The following is a 19,264-nucleotide window of genomic DNA, read 5'->3' on the forward strand; positions in this document are numbered from 1 at the left end:
AAACTTGTATATTATCATATGTGAAACGGATCACCAGTCCAGGTTCGATGCATGAGACAGGGCGCTCAGGGCCAGTGCACTGGGATGACCCTGAGGGATGGGATGGGGAGGGAGGTGGGAAGGGGGTTCAGGATGGGGAACACATGTACACCTGTGGTGGATTCATGTCAATGTATGGCAAAACCACTATAATAAAGTAATTAGCCTCCAATTAAAATAAATAAATTTATATATTAAAAAAATATATGAAAAAGCAAAGGGCTAAGAAAAGCCAAGACAACAATGAAGGAGAAGGTGACAGGCTTTCATCTTACTGTGAAACTATAATAAACCAACAGGCCTATAGAAAGAGTAAGAATGGTCAGAATTCTGCAGCAGTGGTTTGGGGAGGGGAGCAAAGTGGGTGGAGGAAGAGAGATGTCAAAGTTGACTCAGTCCAGGCAGCGTGGAGATAGTCAAATTCACTTAGGTAGGTTTCTATTGATGATAATGGTGATGCCAAATGCTTTTTAGAGGAAGATAAGAAAAATGGCTCAAGATCCTGACATGGGATGTTTTGAAGTGGCTTTGAAGCAAGCACCAAGTACTGAAGAACACATGAGTCAGTCATTTCTGACACCACCAACTTTGAAAGTCTATCATTTTAAATCTCATTTTAATGATCATTTTATCATATATTTATCTATTAATTAGAAATCACTTCATTTTGATGTTTTTTTTTTTTTTTTTTGCCTGATAGCAATTTTCTTAGTGTTCCACATTAACCAAGATGGTAGCCATGACTGGACATAATTCAACTAGGGGGGGTGGGGGGGTCCCTAAATCAGGGCCCATTTATCTTCTGTTACTTTAGCTAATAATTCCTACTAGGAATTTATAGAGAAGATGAAAAATTCAATTAATTGAAAATTATTTTGACAAAGTGATAATGAATGTCAGAAATAAACAAATCTTAGGAGATTTCATAATTTCTATATGAACATACAAGATACAGTTCACAGACAAGTCAAAAACCTTACCCTTTTCAGGCATCTCTGGAGCTCTTCCTCTACTTCTGCCCATCCGGTCATTCCTAATCTCACTTCGAGACTCATTTCTGGAGTCATTCCTTATTTCAGCGCGAGAACTTTCTTCTCTCAGATGGTTTCTGCCGTAACTTCGGGATTCTTCCTGATATGCGTCCTCCTTTCGATGAGCATCTCGACTTTCACGGTCCCTGTAGTCGTGGGCGTCACGAGTAGACCGAGCATCCCTGGGGTCGCGGCTCTCTTTGTTGTCTCTGCTATAGTCTCTCAGCTCCCTGGAGTCCCGAATGTCTCTAGAGTCTCTCAGCTCCCTTCGGTCTCTAGTATCTCTGGCATCTCTCCGATCCCGCCCATCTCGAGGTTCTCGGTCATCCCTGTGGTCTCGAGAAGAGCTCTGATCCTGTTCATACTCTCGTTCTTCTCTTGTGTCCTTTTCCCTGTCCCTTTTACCTCTAGTCTCTGTAAACATAATTTTGGAAATACCCTGTAATTCCTTTCACAAAATTGTAGGAAACTAGATAATGTATTCAAATACAGAGCTTTAAAATTTTTATTACAATGGTAATTCATGTTCTTTACAAAAATTAAAAGGAGAAAACATGGGCAAATAGGAAAATTAAAACCTATCTGTAAGCTAAAATTCCAAACGTAATTTTATTAACATCTGGATTATTTGTCTTGATTGAACAAACTTTGAACATGATATTCTGGTATCAACATACCCATACATAAGAGCTGAAACAAGTAAGCTGATCTCCTATCAATCCTATCAATGATGGCTTACTTTTAGAAATCACTTTTAGATTCAAAGGTACAAGTGACTTTAACTCATCTCTACTAAGTATTAGGCCAGACTAGTTCACACATGACCTCCGATGTCCTTAAGCACTTGAGAGTAACCTATAGTTAGTAAGCTGGTCAGCAAAAATATACTGCTATTCACCCTTTCGCTCTCTTTCCTTTTTTTTTTTAAACTATTTAGTCAACTCACACTCCCATCTCTAAAGCTTTTTTTACTTAAAGCATTTTCTAACATTTCATGGGAAAACTTTAGAAAACAACTTCAGTTTTTAAAAAGCTGGAATGAACCTCGATAGTTATTTAATTCAAACTCATCATTGTATACATGAAGGAACAGAGGCCAAGAGTTTAAGAGGTTTAGTCAGCCCCATACATCGTGGGAATTTGCAAAGATTAGAAACTATTCTTTAGAAATATCTAGAGAAACATAAATTGATTACAGCATAAATCTGAAAAGAACTGAAAGAATTAACAAGAGACCCTCAAAGAACAACCCCTGTACTTTTTATCAGATTCCTTCATAAATTGCTCTTATACTCTGGAACAACCACAAGATCTGTCGCTATTTTAGCAATTTTATAGTAGCCTAGGACCTATGGCTAGGTCCGTAGACTTTCCCTGTCTAGTATCCACGAGATCCTCATCAATAACTTATTTTCTCTGCCTACATCCATAAATGCCATCTAAGCATAGAAGCACTAGGCAAAAATCTGACAATGTCTCAATTTTTTTTTTTTTTTTACTACATTTATGACTTCACATCCTCCTCCAATACCAAGAAATTTGATCACTTAGCACTAGGTTCTTCTTTTATGATGCCCCCAGCTGTCTTTACAAAGACACCCAGTTACAGTATTTGCTCTTTACCTACCTCCCCCTCCTTTCACTAAAATTATTCTTATTTCAAAAAATGACTTTCAGAAGATTAAACAAACATCCTCCTTACAAAGAATCAAAAAGTGTATGGTTTATGATTAAAAGGATTCATATAACATAAAACCCTCTTATCACAAAAAAACCATTCCTGTAAAAATCAACTGCATACTAAACTTCCCCTTCATTCGGGGAATTGTGTTTAATAAGTAGTATTTTGAAATAATAAAAGAGTTTTCATTCAACAAGTAGTCACTAAAAATATACCATATTCCCAGTAAACCCTAGTTGTTGATAGGTGTAAGAGCATTTTCCCCACTTACCAATGTTTTATATATACTGCTGTGCTGATCTGGTTCCAAAATCATGCATACCAGGAATAATTCTCTAAAATATGGGCTCTGTCTAGTCCCTATCTGTGCATCCATCATTTCTAGATTAAAATAATTATTTTCTCGCACTGTTGACTGGAGGAGAATAAGTTCAACATGTTTCATAGGAGACTGCTATGTGATACAGAGACTTTAAAAGTGCACAGTAAACAGAAATGCTGTTGCAAGTAAGCACGTATTTCCTGAGTATTCTTTATGTTAAAAAAAAAACTAACTCACAAGATTTTAGGAAAAAGGCTTGCTAAGTTAAATAAATAACAAGAAGCTTAGACAAGAATTACAGAAAGAGATGAGAGTGATTCAATTCTACTGCCAAGTAATAACATCTCAGCTTAAAGACGGAATAGCAAATTCAAAGTTAATGTAATGCTCAGGAATCTAAAAACCGTCTTGCTTACTTCTTTGTTGAGTTAGACCTGGAAAACTGATCACTTGGTTCCCACGGACCTTCTGAACAATCCCCCAGCCCACACCTCTTTGTTAAGACATCTCTGATATGTTCCAACTCTGCTCCCTGGTTTGTTGCTTTTCTTTTAACCTCTTCTGTTGTTTTTAAAGAATTAGCTAAGCAATTAGACTGACACTCTTAAGAATCATATAGCCCCAAATTTCTAGAACTTGAGAATACTCAAGTAAAACAATGTACTGAAAGAAAGCAACAACTTAATATGCATATAAATGCCCAATTACATATATCTAGTAGCTTACATTTCCATGTCCTTAAGCACCTCCTATTGCCCTAGAGAGCTCTCATCCATGTGTTACAGAAAATGTAGTATAACACAGTTCTCTTCTACCCTTTATTCTAACAATAAGTCTGAATGTCCAATTTTTTAATAAGGAAAATATCCACTTACATAAAAGAAAGCTAAAAAACCCACAATACTGCCAAGTATTTACCTTCCCTCCTTTCATGACGCCGATCGTGAGACTGTGAAGTTCGCTCATGATCATGCCTCCCCTTCTCTCTCACTGGAGAGCGATGTCTTGGAGGGCTTTGCTTTCTCTGAGGAGAAGCCAAAGAATGTGAAGGATAGGGAGAAGCAGAGCGGCGTAAAGGTGGAGTTATTGTCCTCTGATAAGATGGTGAAGGAGTTCTTTTTCGGCGAGGAGAAGGAGAATGTCTTTGAATCGACGATCCTGACTGTGAGGAAGATGAGTGATGTCTAGAAGATATTGGAGAATGATGTTGTCCTGCTGGGGAAGTGGACCTGTAAAAAGAAACAACAATAAAAAACTGGATTCAAGAGCCTTCACTTCTAGCCAAAGGAAAGTCTTTTAAAACAAGAAACCCTGAATCTAAAAGTTAAAGCTGAAAGTGTGAATAATAATTTTAATTCAAAATGATGTAAAATCATTAACAGGCTGATTTTTAAGTCAGTTTGAAGCAACAGTTCTAGATGAGACACATGTTGGCCTCCTGAACTTTGGCTCCACGGCACACTTCCTTTTCCCAGGTAACACCCTCCCTGATCACAAACGGTTCTTATTGTCACATAGAGTACGGAATTTACTCTTAACCAGAGATGATCTCTGTGTGAATAGGTACTTAGAGGACGGAATCCACAAAGAGCTAAAGAGAAAACATACTAGTAATATCTAGATAGATATGACTGGCTGTGAGAACGCATATAATTCAGGGTTGTGGGAGAAGCGAAAAGCTATCACCAGCTATACCAAGCGTAAAGTTTGACTGCCTGGGCTGACATGTAGGATGGGGAAAGAACACTAGGGTTAAGGAAAGGACATACTGCCTATACTGTCTTTATCTTAAATAACCTACCTTTCAGTCTTGGGCAGTACAAATTGAGATTTAGTTCATAAGCTTTAGTTTAACTAAGGCTTCCTCTACTCCCTTCAAATCATCTTGCTTGACTGCTGCCAGAGAAATAACTTAAAAATGCATGAAGCACATCTGAATCACTCCTATGATCTGTTAGGTACTGGGCTCTGTCTACAATGACTATGCAAAAGCTATGTGTGATGGAGAACTAGAATACATGCATTTGCACATTAACTGGAAAGAAACAGGACTAACATTTAAAAAAACAGTATTCCAGACATCACATACTGAGATACGTATCATATTTTTCAAAGCAATCATTTCAAGGCTACCTGCTTGTTCAAAAAAATTATGAGTTCCTGTCAACGTATTATGGAATTACCTTCAGTACCTATGATGAGTATTTTTTAACTTCTGCAATGCTGAAAAAGTTATTAAACCAAGATTCCTCAATCTTGGAACTACTGACATTTTATATGCAGTACTTCTTTGTGGCGGGGGCTGCCCTGTACATTGGAGGATGTTGAGAGCATCCCTGGCCCTACCCACAAGAAGCCAGTACCATCTAACTCCGACCCCCATTCATACCAGTAAAAATTACTTCATATAGCTCCAAATGTCTCCAGGGAGGTAAAATCAAGCCTGGTGGAGAATCCTTGCCCTAAACTATGTTGTTTATAAATGATGCCTTAGAACTTTTATCAATAAAAGGTTTAAATCTATGAAATACACATTGCTGAGCCAGGAAAGTGGTCTAATATGTTGGAAAGGATTTTGTAAAATAACGAGCTGAGCAAACAAAAACACTTTTTGGATAATAGTTGACAGTAAAACAATAAAAATCAGTAAATATCAGCTAACTAGAACACCACACTTATCTAAACATTCTAGCTACTTATGATTACAAAACTCATACTTTTAAAAAATTGGTATTCCTTCCTCATATACAAAAAATAAGACATACATCACCAGAATTAAACTGACTCTAAACTGGAATTTATTTACTAACAGATATGAGCAGAAATGCTCAGTGGGTCTTAGCCAAATCTGGAAAACCATTTATGACGAAAGGCTACTCATATACTGAACAGAAAAATTAATGCAGGACTGAGAAATTCTCATTCTAATTTGCCTACTGTTTGGTACTTTCCAAATTCAATTTCTTTAGGTTCTGATCAATTTGGAAACACCTAAATTGAAAAAATAAACAATGTGGCTCTCCACTGAACTGACATTTTGGTTAGCTTTGAGTTTGTTTCTGAGATAAACTCAAAATTGTTTCAGGAATGTCTCCAACTCCTTTTGGTGATTTGTTCACAAAACTTAAATAAAATAGTTCACAACACTGTCTTTTAAAAAACACATTACAGTCTAATTACATCACTATTCAAATTTGGTGTCTACTGCTGCTGCTGTTCAGGTATTAGGTCACGTCTCTTTGTGACACAGTGAATGACAGCATGCCAGGCTCCTCTGTCCTCCATTCTCTTCCTGAACTTGTTCAAACTCATGTTCACTGAGCTGGTGATACTGTCTAACCATCTCATCCTCTGTTGCTTCTTTCTCCGTTTGCCTTCTATCTTTCCCACCATCAAGGTCTTTTCCAATGAGTCAGCTTTCATATCAGGTGGCCAAAGTATTGGAACTTCAGCTTCAACATCAGTCCTTCCAAAGAATATTCAGGATGAATTTCCTTTAGGTTTGATCTCCTTGCAGTCCAAGGGACTCTAAACGGAATACTCCAGCACCACAATTCAAAAGCAACAATTCTTCCACACTCAGCGTTCTTTACGGTCCAACTTTCACTTTCAAACGTGACTACCTGAAAAACCACAGCTTTGACAACACAGACCTCTGTTGGCAAAGTGATGTCTCTGCTTTTTAATACTCTGTCTAGGTTGGTCATAGCATTCCTTCCGAGGAGCAAGCATCTTTTAATTTCATGGTTGTAGTCACCATTAACAGTGATTTCGGAACAAAAGAAAATCTGTCACTGCTTACAATTTTTCCCCTTCTAACTGCCATGAAGTGATGGGAATGGATGCCGTGATCTTAGTTTTTGAAATGTTGAGTTTCACGCCGGCTTTTCCACTCTCCTCTTTCACTCTCGTCAAGAGACTCTTTAGTTTCGCTTCACTTTCTGACATTAAAGTGGTATCATCTGCAAATCTGAGGTTACTGATATTTCTCCCAGTGATCGTGATCCCAGCTTGTGATTGATCTAGCCCAGTATTTCACACGATGTGCTCTGCATATAAATTAAATAAGCAGGTGACGATATACAGCTTTGTCATGTTCCTTTCCCAATTCTGAACCAGTCAGTTGTTCCACGTCCAGTTCTAACTGCTGCTTCTTGACCCACATACAGGTTTCTCAGGAGACAGGTAAGGTGGTCTGATATTCCCATCTTTTTACGAATTTTCCAATTTGTTGTGATCCATACAAAAATGGAAGAAAAACTTCAGTTCAAGCTTAGATAATCAAGCTATCATATTAAGGACAGAACACCAATGTATTGTCAAGTTATGTCTTCAGCATTTTAACCATATTTTTCTACTTATCCTTTTGGGCAGGGAGAGGGGAGTTTGTTGATTTAATCATCTATTAAATGAATGTTTGCATCTCCTCCCCCTTCTACTCCAAATTTATATGTTTGAGGCCTTAACCTCCAATGTGATGCTATTTGGAGGCAGGGCCTTTGGGAATAATTAGGTTTAAATGAAGTCCTGAGGGTGGGGCTCCCATAATGAGATAGTGTCCACATAAGAGGAGGAAGAGACTATAGAGTTCTTGCTCCCCTGTAAGTGAGGACAGACACAGTGAGAAGACAGCCATGTGCAAACCAGGAAGAAGGCCCTCACCAGGAACCAGATCTGCGAGCACCTTGACCTTGGACTACCCAGAAGCCAGGTCTGTGAGAAATAAATGCCTGTTGTTTAAGTTACCCAGTCTATGATATTATGTAATAGCAGCCCAACGTTGCTAAGTATCACAGCATTTTTACATTTTCTTCTACTGCTATTTTTTTAAGTCTGAAGACTGAAAAATAGTGAAAAGAGAGAGAGGATCTGTTATTAAAACAAGGTGAGTCAAATTATAGATATAAGTCTAATTGGTCCCACACCTATGTTCATTCTGCATATACAAAAAAAGAGGTGACTCTAGGTAATAAAACTGTCTTGAAATCTGACCAAAACTGTTAGCAATTAAGCTTCTAAAATATTGCAGGGATGCAGTAAAATACATTTCACATTAACCAGTACACTCTAGTGCCTGAAGAACTATGGATGGAGGTTCATGCCATTGTACAGGAGGCAGTGATCAAGACCATCCCCAAGAAAAAGAAATGCAAAAAGGCAAAATGGTTCTCTGAAGAGGCCTTACAAATAGCTGAGAAAAAAAGAGAAGCTGAAGCAAAGGAGGAAAGGAAAGATATACCCATTTGAATGCAGAGTTCCAAAGAAAGCAGGGAGAGACAAGAAAGCCTTCCTCGGTGATCAATGCAAAGAAACAGAGGAAAACAATAGAATGGGAAAGACTAGAGATCTCTTCAAGAAAATTAGAGATACCAAGGCAACATTTCATGCAAATATGGGCACAATAAAGGAAAGAAATGGTATAGACCTAACAGAAGCAGAAGATATAAAGAAGATGTGGCAAGAATACTCAGAAGAACTATACAAAAAAGATTTTCAAGACCCAGATAACCACGATGGTGTGATCACTCACCTAGAGCCAGACATTCTGGAATGTGAAGTCAAGGGGGCCTTAGGAAATATCACTACAAACAAAGCTAGTGGAGGTGATGGAATTCCAGTTGAGCTATTTCAAATCCTAAAAGATGATGCTGTGAAAGTGTTGCACTCAATATGCCAGCAAATTTGGAAGACTCAGCAGTGGCCACAGGACTGGAAAAGGTCAGTTTTCATTCCAATCCCAAAGAAAGGCAATGCCAGAGAATGCTCAAACTACTGCACAATTGCACTCATCTCACACGCTAGTAAAGTAATGCTCAAAATTCTCCAAGCCAGGCTTCAACAATACGTGGTCTGTGAACTTCCAGATGTTCAAGCTGGTTTTCGAAAAGACAGATGAACCAGAGATTGAATTGCCAACATCCACTGGATCATTGAAAAAGCAAGAGAGTTCCAGAAAAACATCTACTTCTGCTTTATTGACTATGCCAAAACCTTTGACTGTGTGGATCACAATAAAATGTAGAAAATTCTGAAGGAGACGGGAATACCAGACCACCTGACCTGCCTCCTGAGAAATTTGTATGCAGGTCAAGAAGCAACACTTAGAACCAGACTGGACTGGTTCCAAAATGGGAAAGGAGTATGTCAAAGCTGTATGCTGTCACCTTGCTTACTTAACTTATATGCAGAGTACATCATGCGAAATGCTGGGCTGGAATGAAGCACAAGCTGGAATCAAGATTGCTGGGAGAAATATCAATAACCTCAGATATGCAAATGATACCACCCTTAGGGCAGAAAGCAAAGAAGAACTAAAGAGCCTCTTGATGAAGGTGAAAGAGGAGAGTGAAAAAGTTGGCTTAAAGCTCAACATTCAGAAAACTAAGATCATGGCATCTGGTTCTATCATTTCATGGCAAATAGCTGGGTAAACAATGGAAACAGTGACAGACTTCATTTTCTTGGGCTTCAAAATCATTGCAGATGGTGACTGCAGCCATGAAATTAAAAGACGCTTGCTCCTTGGAAGAAAAGCTATGACCAACCTAGACAGTGTATTACAAAGCAGAGACATTACTTTGCCAACAAAGGTCTGTCTAGTCAAAGGTATGATTTTTGTCATGTATGGGATGTGATAGTTAGACTATAAAGAAAGTTGAGCACTGAAGAATTGATGCTTTTGAACTGTGGTGTTGGAGAAAACTCTTGAGAGTCCCTTGGACTGCATGGAGATCCAACCAGTCCACTCTGAAAGAAATCAGTCATGAATAATCATTGGAAGGACTGATGCTGAGGCTGAAACTCCAATACTTTGGTCACCTGATGTAAGAACTGACTCACTGGAAAAGACCCTGATGCTGGGAAAGACTGAAGGCAGGAGGAGAAGGCGATGACAGATGATGAAATGGTTGGATGGCATCACCAACTGGATGGACATGAGTTTGAGCAAGCAAGTGGGTGACGGACAGGGAGGCCTGGTGTGTTACATTCCATGGGGTCTCAAAGAGTTGAACATGACTAAGCAACTGAATTGAACTGAACTGAGTACACTCTAAAACTGAATGATTTCCTATTAGAAGGGAATAAAGAGGTGACATTTGACACTCAAATAAAAAACAAAGGAAAGCTTATTGCACAAACAGAAGCCTCAGAACCTTAAAACAGAGAACTGTAGACTGTCAGCAAGTACACTGTGATTTATAAAACACAAGGAAAGCTAATCTTTAGCTTGAGTTGATTCCATTCAAAAGCTTTTTAATGCTGCTATAATTATAACACAACACGGAATGAGAACATTCAGGATATACTTGAGGAAAAGATGTGAAAATTTATGCAATTTAAAATGAAAGTTCCTTTCATTTGAGATGCAAGTAATTCCACCTACAAACTGATATGTTTACTCCAGACTTTCTTAAAATTTGTAACACCAATTTTTTGCAATAAATGGTTTCTATTTCTCAAATATGAAAATATACTTAGATAATATAACTGAGAGAGTCAATTCTTAGGTAGTTGATAAGAAGTCCGGGTCCCGGAGGAGGAGGAGGAGAAAGGGGTCTGGGGCTCTGGAGGAGGAGAAAAGGACACATTTTTTTCTTTAAGCCCAGAACTGATGATTACACACAAAACAACTCAGCTTAAACTCTGTACTAAGGATTAAACAACAACAATGTATCACCGACTCCATGGACAAGAGTTTGAGCAAGGTCAGGAATTGGTAATGGACAGGGAAGCCTGGTGTGCTGCAGTCCATGGAATTGCAAAGAGTCAGACAGGAGGACTGAGCGACTGAACTGAACTGAATGTAACCTGCTTGAGGACATGTTTTTCCTTCTTGAGAACCTTCTGACTAATCCTATCATTTTAAAATGTATATTGTGGGAATGGGTCTTGTAAAATCTTTCTATTGTTAGTTCTAATCCTGTTATCTTAAAATGTTTATTATGGGAGTGGGTCTGGTAAGGCCTTTACAACCTTGAGACATTCTTTTGATTTACTGTAACAACCAATTACAAAAGTATACAGCTCCCTTTGCTAAGACTAGCAGGAGGGCACTGTCCATCCCCCTCTGATGTCTGTGTCGGACGGAAGCTTTCTCTGTCCCTTTTTCACTTTAATAAAACTGCTACACAAAAGCTCTTGAGTGATCAAGCCTGGTCCCTGGTCTCGAAACTAAATCTTCTTCGGAGATCACAAATCTGACACTGTTCACTGTAAGCTATCGTAGCAAAAATTCATAATCCAACCTTTAAAATCATCATGCAAAAAGCACATTTAAAAAACACTAAATGAACTATGGACACTATCAAAATCAACTTTCCTTTCAGGGGTAAAATAGAACACAAAATGGTACACATTTCACACATAGAAATATTTAGGCCTTATTGTTTACGTAAGAAACTTATTTTAAAAAGTAAGTCACTACTAGGTATAAAATAAGCTACAAGGATTTATTGTACAGCACAGGGAATATAGCCAATATTTTATAATAGCTCTAAATGGACTCTATATAAATAGGGGCTTCCCTGGTGACTCAGATGGTAAAGAATCTGCCTGCAATGTGGGAGAAGACCTCGGTTCGATCTCTGGGCTGGGAAAATCCCCTGGAGAAGGAAATGGCAAGCCACTCCAGGATTCTTGCCTGGAAAATTCCATGGACAGAGGAGCCTTCTTTAAGTTTCAGGTGTACAACATAGTGATTCAACATTTTTGTAGAGTATGTGCTTAGATGCTCAGTTGCGTCTGACTCTTTGCAACTCCATGGACTATGGCCTGACAGGCTCTTCTGTCCAAGTACTAATAACTGTGGTTCAATTTCATTTTTGTATTTATGTAGAAACAAATTATTTTAAAAACCTCAATTAAAAAATAAAGAAGAATGTTAAGAACTTATTATCAGCACATCCTTCAACCATATTCAAGCCCAGAATTATGTGCCATTTAAATAAAGTGATTTTTCAGAATTTGATTCAAGAGACTTACATGACTAGAGTGAACTAAAAATTGTACCCATCACTGTGATCAAGTCAGAAGAAACCAATATTCAGCATCCCTGGCACATGAAGAGATTGTTTCCAAGCTCTTGGACTCCAAGGAGATCCAACCAGTCCATCCTAAAGGAGATCAGTCCTGAGTGTTCACTGGAAGGAATGATGTTGAAGCTGAAACACAATCACCTGATGTGAAGAGCTGACTCTTTTGAAAAGACCCTGATGCTGGGAAAGACTGAGGGCAGGCGGAGAAGGGGACGACAGAGGATGAGATGGCTGGATGGCATCACCGACTCAATAGACGTGAGTTTGGGTAACCTCTAGGAGTAGGTGATGGACAGGGAGACGTGGGATTCTGCAATTCATGGGGTCGCAAAGAGTCGGATACAACTGAGCAACTAAACTGAACTGAAGAGTAAGAGAGCTGGTAGTTAAAATGCAATAAAGCCCAGAAACAATGCACACCAGCATAACACAAATTTAAGACATCTTAAATGTCTTAAATTTTCTACTATCTTCTACTTGGTGTATCAAGTTAAAATTATCCCTTTCTCCTGAAATAGGATGGGGTGGTGAAGAGATAGAGGATCAGCCCCTGCCAAGAAACAACAGGCAATCCAGCCGGGGGTGGGGGGGTGCGAGAGGTAAAGAACGATTTTCAAGTCCCTAGAGCAACTTCTCAGACCCACAGTGTTTTCAGCTCAGACCAACAAACTGTATGTCAAATTAGGGAGATTCTTGAAATCCCTGACACTGTCTTGGAAGTTCTATCCAATGACAGGTCATTTAACTGTCAGTAAAAAAAAAAATTACCACCAGACGGCACTGAACCACAGTCAGCAATAGATTTCGGTAGTGTGGCTGGTTATCTATTATTTCACTTATCTCACTACATACAACACAGTCCCACATATTTAGTGGATTGAATTTTTGGCCTCTATATGCTATTTTATGCGGGGAGCGGCCTGAACCAAAAGGCTGGCTCTGGGAGCTGCCTTGATCCTCAAGGGTCTGTTCGTGGACATAGCTCTCTGTCCCGCCACCCCTCTCTGGAATTTATTATCTAAGTTAATCTTAAAGAACATTTGTAAGCCTTGAATGCACACATGACTCAGATGGATAAGCCTTTCACGATCACCCTTAAGATAAACGGGATGCCTTTGGTGTTATCAGAGAGTTCTGGTGATTGTTATCTCAAAGTGATGTTTATGGAAAAATATTTTCTCTTCTTAAGATTCTCTTCTTGGTTTAGTATAAATGTAACCCTGAGAAATAAAGAATCATCGCTGACTGCAGCGATCCTCTCGACCCCATCTGTTCTGTGTCTTTATTTCTTAGCCTAAAGGAACGCCTCGTGTTGCTCGCTGAAATCTTCCGGCTGGTCCCGGCAATTTTATGCATTTATGATTGGACCAATTATTAAATAGGGCTAAAATTTGCAACTACTTACCGCTCCTGAAAACCTCCCTGAGAAACTTTTTTAGTCTCTAAACATGATAGATAAAGAGAGCACAATTTTTAGAAACATAAATACCACTCTAGATTTTGGCTGCAAAATACAAGCTTCTCCTTTGGTTCAACAAATTTTCTCAATATCACATCTATAAAAGAGAGCCCAAGCCTTGATCAACTGGACTAAATATAAAAGATTTTGCCCCCCAATGCAGTTATTTTGATATTTATAAAATAATTTCATTTTAACACAAGGCTACCATAGTAGGGGCTTCCCAGTGGTGCAGTTGTAAACAATCTGCCTGCCAATGCACGAGACACAGAAGATACAGGTCCAAACTCAGGGTCGGGAAGATCCCCTGAAGAAGGAAATGGCAACTCGCTCCAGTGTTCTTGGCTAAAAAATCCCATGGACACAAGAGCCTGGCGGGCGACAGTCCATGGAATTACAAGAGTCAGCTACAATTTAGTGACTAAACAACAATTATGAATTTAGCATATAACTATGTTCGGCTATATTTATTTAAGTGTCTTAATTTTATATCCCTAGCCTAAATTATTATTCACCTAAAAATACTTTTTACATCTACAGACAAGGCTCAATTAACTGCAGAAAAAAAGACAATACCTCAGACAACCAGTTCCCAATCTGAATACAAAGGTTCCATATTACTATTAAAAGGTTTGCATATCCTTCATGATATTATTTGTGCTAAAGTCCACTAATTGGAAAAGATATTATAAAAGATATTACAAATTCACCAATGATTTTAAAGTTTGAATTTTAAAGTCATATTACACTCCTTTTTTCCTTTTAGAGGTGATACTGGCTTTTTTTTTTTTGAGTATGGTTGATTTACAATATTGTGTGAGTTTCTGGTGTACAGCAAAGTGATTCAGTTATATTTCTGGTGATTGCGTGTGTGTGTGTACAGTGAGTGTATATTTTTAAGTATCTTTCTCTTTTGAAGATATATACTAAAATATATGCAAATAAAATAAAGTAAGATGTCTAGATCATTGAAAAAGCAAGAGAGTTCCAGGAAAACCATCTACTGCTGCTTTATTGACTATGCCAAAGCCTTTGACTGTGTGGACCACAACAAACTCTGGAAAATTCTCAAAGAGATGGGAATACCAGACCACCTGACCTGCCTCTTGAGAAATCTGTATGCAGGTCAGAAAGCAACAGTTAGAACTGGACATGGAACAACAGACTGGTTCCAAATTGGAAAAGGAGTACATCAAGGCTGTATATTGTCATCCTGCTTATTTAACTTATATGCAGAGTACATGTAAGTACTGGGCTGGACAAAGCACAAGCCTGAATCAAGATTGCTGGGAGAAATATCAATAACCTCAGATATGCAGATGACACCACCCTTATGGCAGAAAGTGAAGAGGAACTAAAAAGCCTCTTGATGAAAGTGAAAGAGGAGAGTGAAAAAGTTGGCTTAAAACACAATATTCGCATCTGGTCCCATCACTTCATGGCAGATAGATGGGGAAACAATGGAAACAGTGACAGACTTTATTTTCTTGGGCTCCAAAATCACTGCAGATGGTGACTGCAGCCATGAAATCAAGACACATGCTCCTTGGAAGAAAAGTTATGACCAACCTAGACAGCATATTAAAAAGCAGAGACATTATTTTGCCAACAAAGGTCTGTCTAGACAAAGCTATGGTTTTCCCAGTAGTCATGTATGGTTGTGAGAGTTGGACTATAAAGAAAGCTGAGCACCAAAGAATTGATGCTTTTGAACTGTGGTGCTGGAGAAGACTCTTAAGAGTCCCTTGGACTGCAAGTAGATCAAACCAGTCAATCCTAGAGGAAATCAACTCTGAATACTTATTGGAAGGGCTGATGCTGAAGCTGAAGCTCCAGTACTTTGGCCACCTGATGCAAAGAACTGACTCACTGGAGAAGACCCTGATGCTGGGAAAGATTGAAGGTAGGAGAAGAAGGGAACGACAGAGGATGAGATGGTTGGATGGCATCCCTGACTCAATGGCCATGACTTTGAGCAAGCTCCAGGAGTTGGTGATGGATAGGGAGGCCTGGCGTGCTGCCGTCCATGGGGTCACAAAGAGTCAGACATGACTGAGTGACTAAACTGAACTGAAGATGTTTGTTGGTTTGGTTTAGTCACTAATTCATATCTGACTCTTGTGACCCCGTGGACTGTAGCCTGCCAGACTCCTCTGTTCATGGGATTCTCCAGGCAAGAATACTGGAGTGGGTTGCCATTTCCTTCTCCAGGAAGATGTCTGGGGTTTGCTTCAAAATAGCACTAGAGTGGTTAAGTAGACAGGGGTACTATGGATGTGAGGATCATTATACTACTGTCCACTTTTATGTGTGTGAAATGCTCCATAACAATGTTACTTTAACAATTTTCCATCCTCTCTATATAACTGAGTAACATTAGTATACACTTACTCAAGAAACCTATCAGTTCAGTCTATAGAAATGCTTATTGAGTGCACCCATGGATTCCTCCCTGACCTGTCCTTAATGGCCACAGAATAAGATTCACCAGTTCACACTATGAACGGTAGATACTGAATAAATCAAAGATTTAATCCAACATGTAACAGTCTTTGTCAAAGGTCTGAACCATTCTGTTTTTAATTATTCAGATATGCACAATCACTGAACAAAAATAAGACCATCAATTTGGTGGTAAGCTGTTTATTCTACTAAGGTGATGTCAGTCAACAAGTTCTGAATGATCACACCTATCTTTAAAATATATGGGTAAGACTCATGCAGGTATTTATATTCCTATCAAGACATATTCAGGTAATTATAATAAAGTGATTTTTAAAAAAAAAATAACTTACTATGCTCTTAATATTATCTTATTAAACCAAAAAATTCTACAACCTAGTATTCTGATTAAAGCATATTAACTGTCATTAAACTATATTTAACCAGCAGAATAAACTATATGCAACAGTTAGCTAACTTTTCTGGTTAAGTACCATCCAAAAAGTTTTTGTGTTTGCTTAATCCCTTGTTCTTAACCTACACTAATATACTGCCTCACATTTGAGATTCAGCAAAGTATATAGAATATTTTCATTGATAAAGATGGTATTACAAGTCCACTGAAAATATCCAGTTAAGGATTATCTAGATACAGTAGGTTAAAAATAATGATACAAAATATTCCCTTAACAAGTGATTTCCTGGTTAAATATCTAACTCAAACTTAATTTTCCTGTGAGCTACACCTCTTCTAAAACAAATTACAGAATAAAAATGACTTAGTTAGGTTCCAAGTAATCAAGATTTTGCTTTCTGTATAGAACAGGTCACAGAAAGTTTATTTTAAAAAATACTATGGGGAATTGCTATATTCTCTAAAAGCAGAGTAATAAATTCATAAGGCTTTTTTATTCCCCTCGGATAAACAAGTGGTATTCAGTTTTTGATCAATGTTGCATAAATAAATCTCTGTTGAATAAAGTCTACCAGTCAAATTGGATGACACTGATACAGAACAGTGGCCTGGACATTATTTGCTTCAAAAACAACTACACGACAGAATTTAGTGTGACTCAAATTAACAAAATATTATGGGAACAGAGTATATTCTTAACAAGATTGACATGGACAATGAAGATTTCGGAGGAAAGCACTTCAATTCTCGATGCCAGATTAGTGGCAAAGGCCTAAAGAATGATTCGTAATTCTAAAAAAACTTTTTGAAGGCTATGGACATACCCCCCCTCACCAAAACACACACAGGCAAATTCTAACTCACAAAAGACCCTAAAATCCAGGTTGGTCGCCCTTGATATAGAAAGTTGAAGAACTAACTGAGACACAGAAGACAGGGAGAAGGACTTAAAAGGCATAGAATTATGTGGCTTTGTGGCATCATCTGTCTCACGAGTGCGCACATAGATTTGAACCACCCTTTAAGAAATGTAAGCGAAAAAAAAAAAAAAAAAGAAATGTAAGCGATCCCCTAAATCCAATAGGCCTAGTAAGTCGTCTTCACTTGAAAGGAAAACAAAAAACAAAAACCTACATGTGCAAAGATGTTACTTTACACACACATGATTACTATATTACTTCCACCTGTAGTAACAAAGCTTTGGCCAACATTTAGCTCCCTGCTGCATCAGTATCCTTTAAAACAGTGCCCCCCCACACACACTAGGAAGTCAGTAACAACTGAATGAATAAATGTATCAGCATACTTTCACTTAAGCCCAGCACACTCTGATAGCCAAAAAGCTCCCAATAAGCACATTATAACAACAAAATTAATTTTGAAGTACAATTTTCTCCAAAAGGAATTTAGATACTAACCTTTCACCATATATCCCAGAATCTGAAAGCAATGACAAAGATTCTTAAATACACGGTTTGGCTTTAGAATTAATAAATTCCTTATGAAAGTGAAAGAGGAGAGTGAAAAGTTGGCTTAAAACTCAATATTCAGAAAATTAAGGTCATGGCATCCACTTCCATTACTTCATGGCAAACAATGGAAACAGAGACAGTATTTTTTGGGGCTCCAAAATCAGATGGTGGTGACTGCAGCCATGAAATTAAAAGACGCTTGCTTCTTGGAAGAAAAGCTATGGCCAACCTAGACAGCATATTACAAAGCAGACATTACTTTGCTGACAAAGGTCTATCTAGTCAAAGCTATGGTTTTTCCAGTAGTCATGTCTGGATGTTAGAGTTGGACTATAAAGAAAGCTGAGCACTGGAGAATTGATGCTTTTGAACTGTGGTGTCGGAGAAGACTCTTCAGGGTCCCTTGAACTGCGAGGAGATCCAAACAGAACATCCTAAAGGAAATCAGTACTGAGTATTCATTGGAAGGACTAATGCCGAAGCTGAAACTCCAATGTTTGGAGTTGGCCACCCAATGTAAAGAACTGACTTATTGGAAAAGACCCTGATGCTGGGAAAGATTGAATACAGGAGGAGAAGGGGATGACAGAGGATGAGATGGTTAGAAGGCATCACCAACTGGATGAACATGAGTTTGAGCAAGCTTTGGGAGTTGGTGATGGACAGGGAAGCCTGACATGCTACAATTCATGGGTTCACAAAGATTTGGACACAACTGAGCTGAACTGAATGGAGATAAGTTAACAAATATGCCTTAAAAATAAACAAAAACCTGCTAATCAAATCAGTTTCTCCTAACTTAAAGTGGCCCCCTTCAACCTTGTCAAACATCAAAGTCAAACTGGACCCCTTTAGGGGTTTCAGGCTTTAGGACTCCAATGCCAAGAGGGCATCTATGCAGTCCTTCAGTGATCTGCGGCTTAGTTTCCTTACACAGAAGAAATAAACCAAGTTCAGAGTTTTCAAGTTCAGAGAGCAACAGGTGACTCCTAGGCATACCTTATTAGTTCTGATAGAGACGATCAGGGAGAAAAAAATGGAAAACAAAGAATCAACCTTTGATTCTTCAATTCCTCATAATACAAAGTGTCTTAACCATTTCAACGGCAAACTACCCCAGGGACATAAGAATCACCTCTCACAGATTTCTGGGTCAAAATAACAAAGTAAGATCACTAAGAACCATTAGAGAAGAATAAAGACTTCAGCAAGAACATTCAACATGATTTATAACCGATTTACATGTCATTTTCAAAAACAAACCTATCAGATTGAGTAAGATAAAGAGTATATTTTAGGAAAGTATGTTCAAGAATTATGGATGTTCCAGTTAACCAATTCTTATTGCTCCACTAAGACATAATGTTG

At 38.3% G+C, this 19,264-nt stretch overlaps 1 protein-coding gene across 5 annotated transcripts in view; it reads right to left on the reverse strand.

The window, feature by feature from the left end:
- Positions 1-19,264, reverse strand: part of ZC3H13 (zinc finger CCCH-type containing 13) — a 96,162-nt gene that overhangs the window by 28,545 nt on the left and 48,353 nt on the right. For all 5 annotated transcript variants that reach the window (XM_065901995.1, XM_065901998.1, XM_065901997.1 and 2 more), the window contains exons 9-10: positions 3,992-4,302; positions 1,020-1,484 (exon numbers count right to left, since the gene is read on the reverse strand). In XM_065901995.1, coding sequence (XP_065758067.1) covers positions 1,020-1,484; positions 3,992-4,302 — 776 coding nt within the window. The remainder of the gene's footprint in view (positions 1-1,019; positions 1,485-3,991; positions 4,303-19,264) is intronic.

This window comes from Muntiacus reevesi, chromosome 11, assembly GCF_963930625.1.
Source record: "Muntiacus reevesi chromosome 11, mMunRee1.1, whole genome shotgun sequence".
Taxonomy (NCBI): Eukaryota; Metazoa; Chordata; class Mammalia; order Artiodactyla; family Cervidae; genus Muntiacus; species Muntiacus reevesi.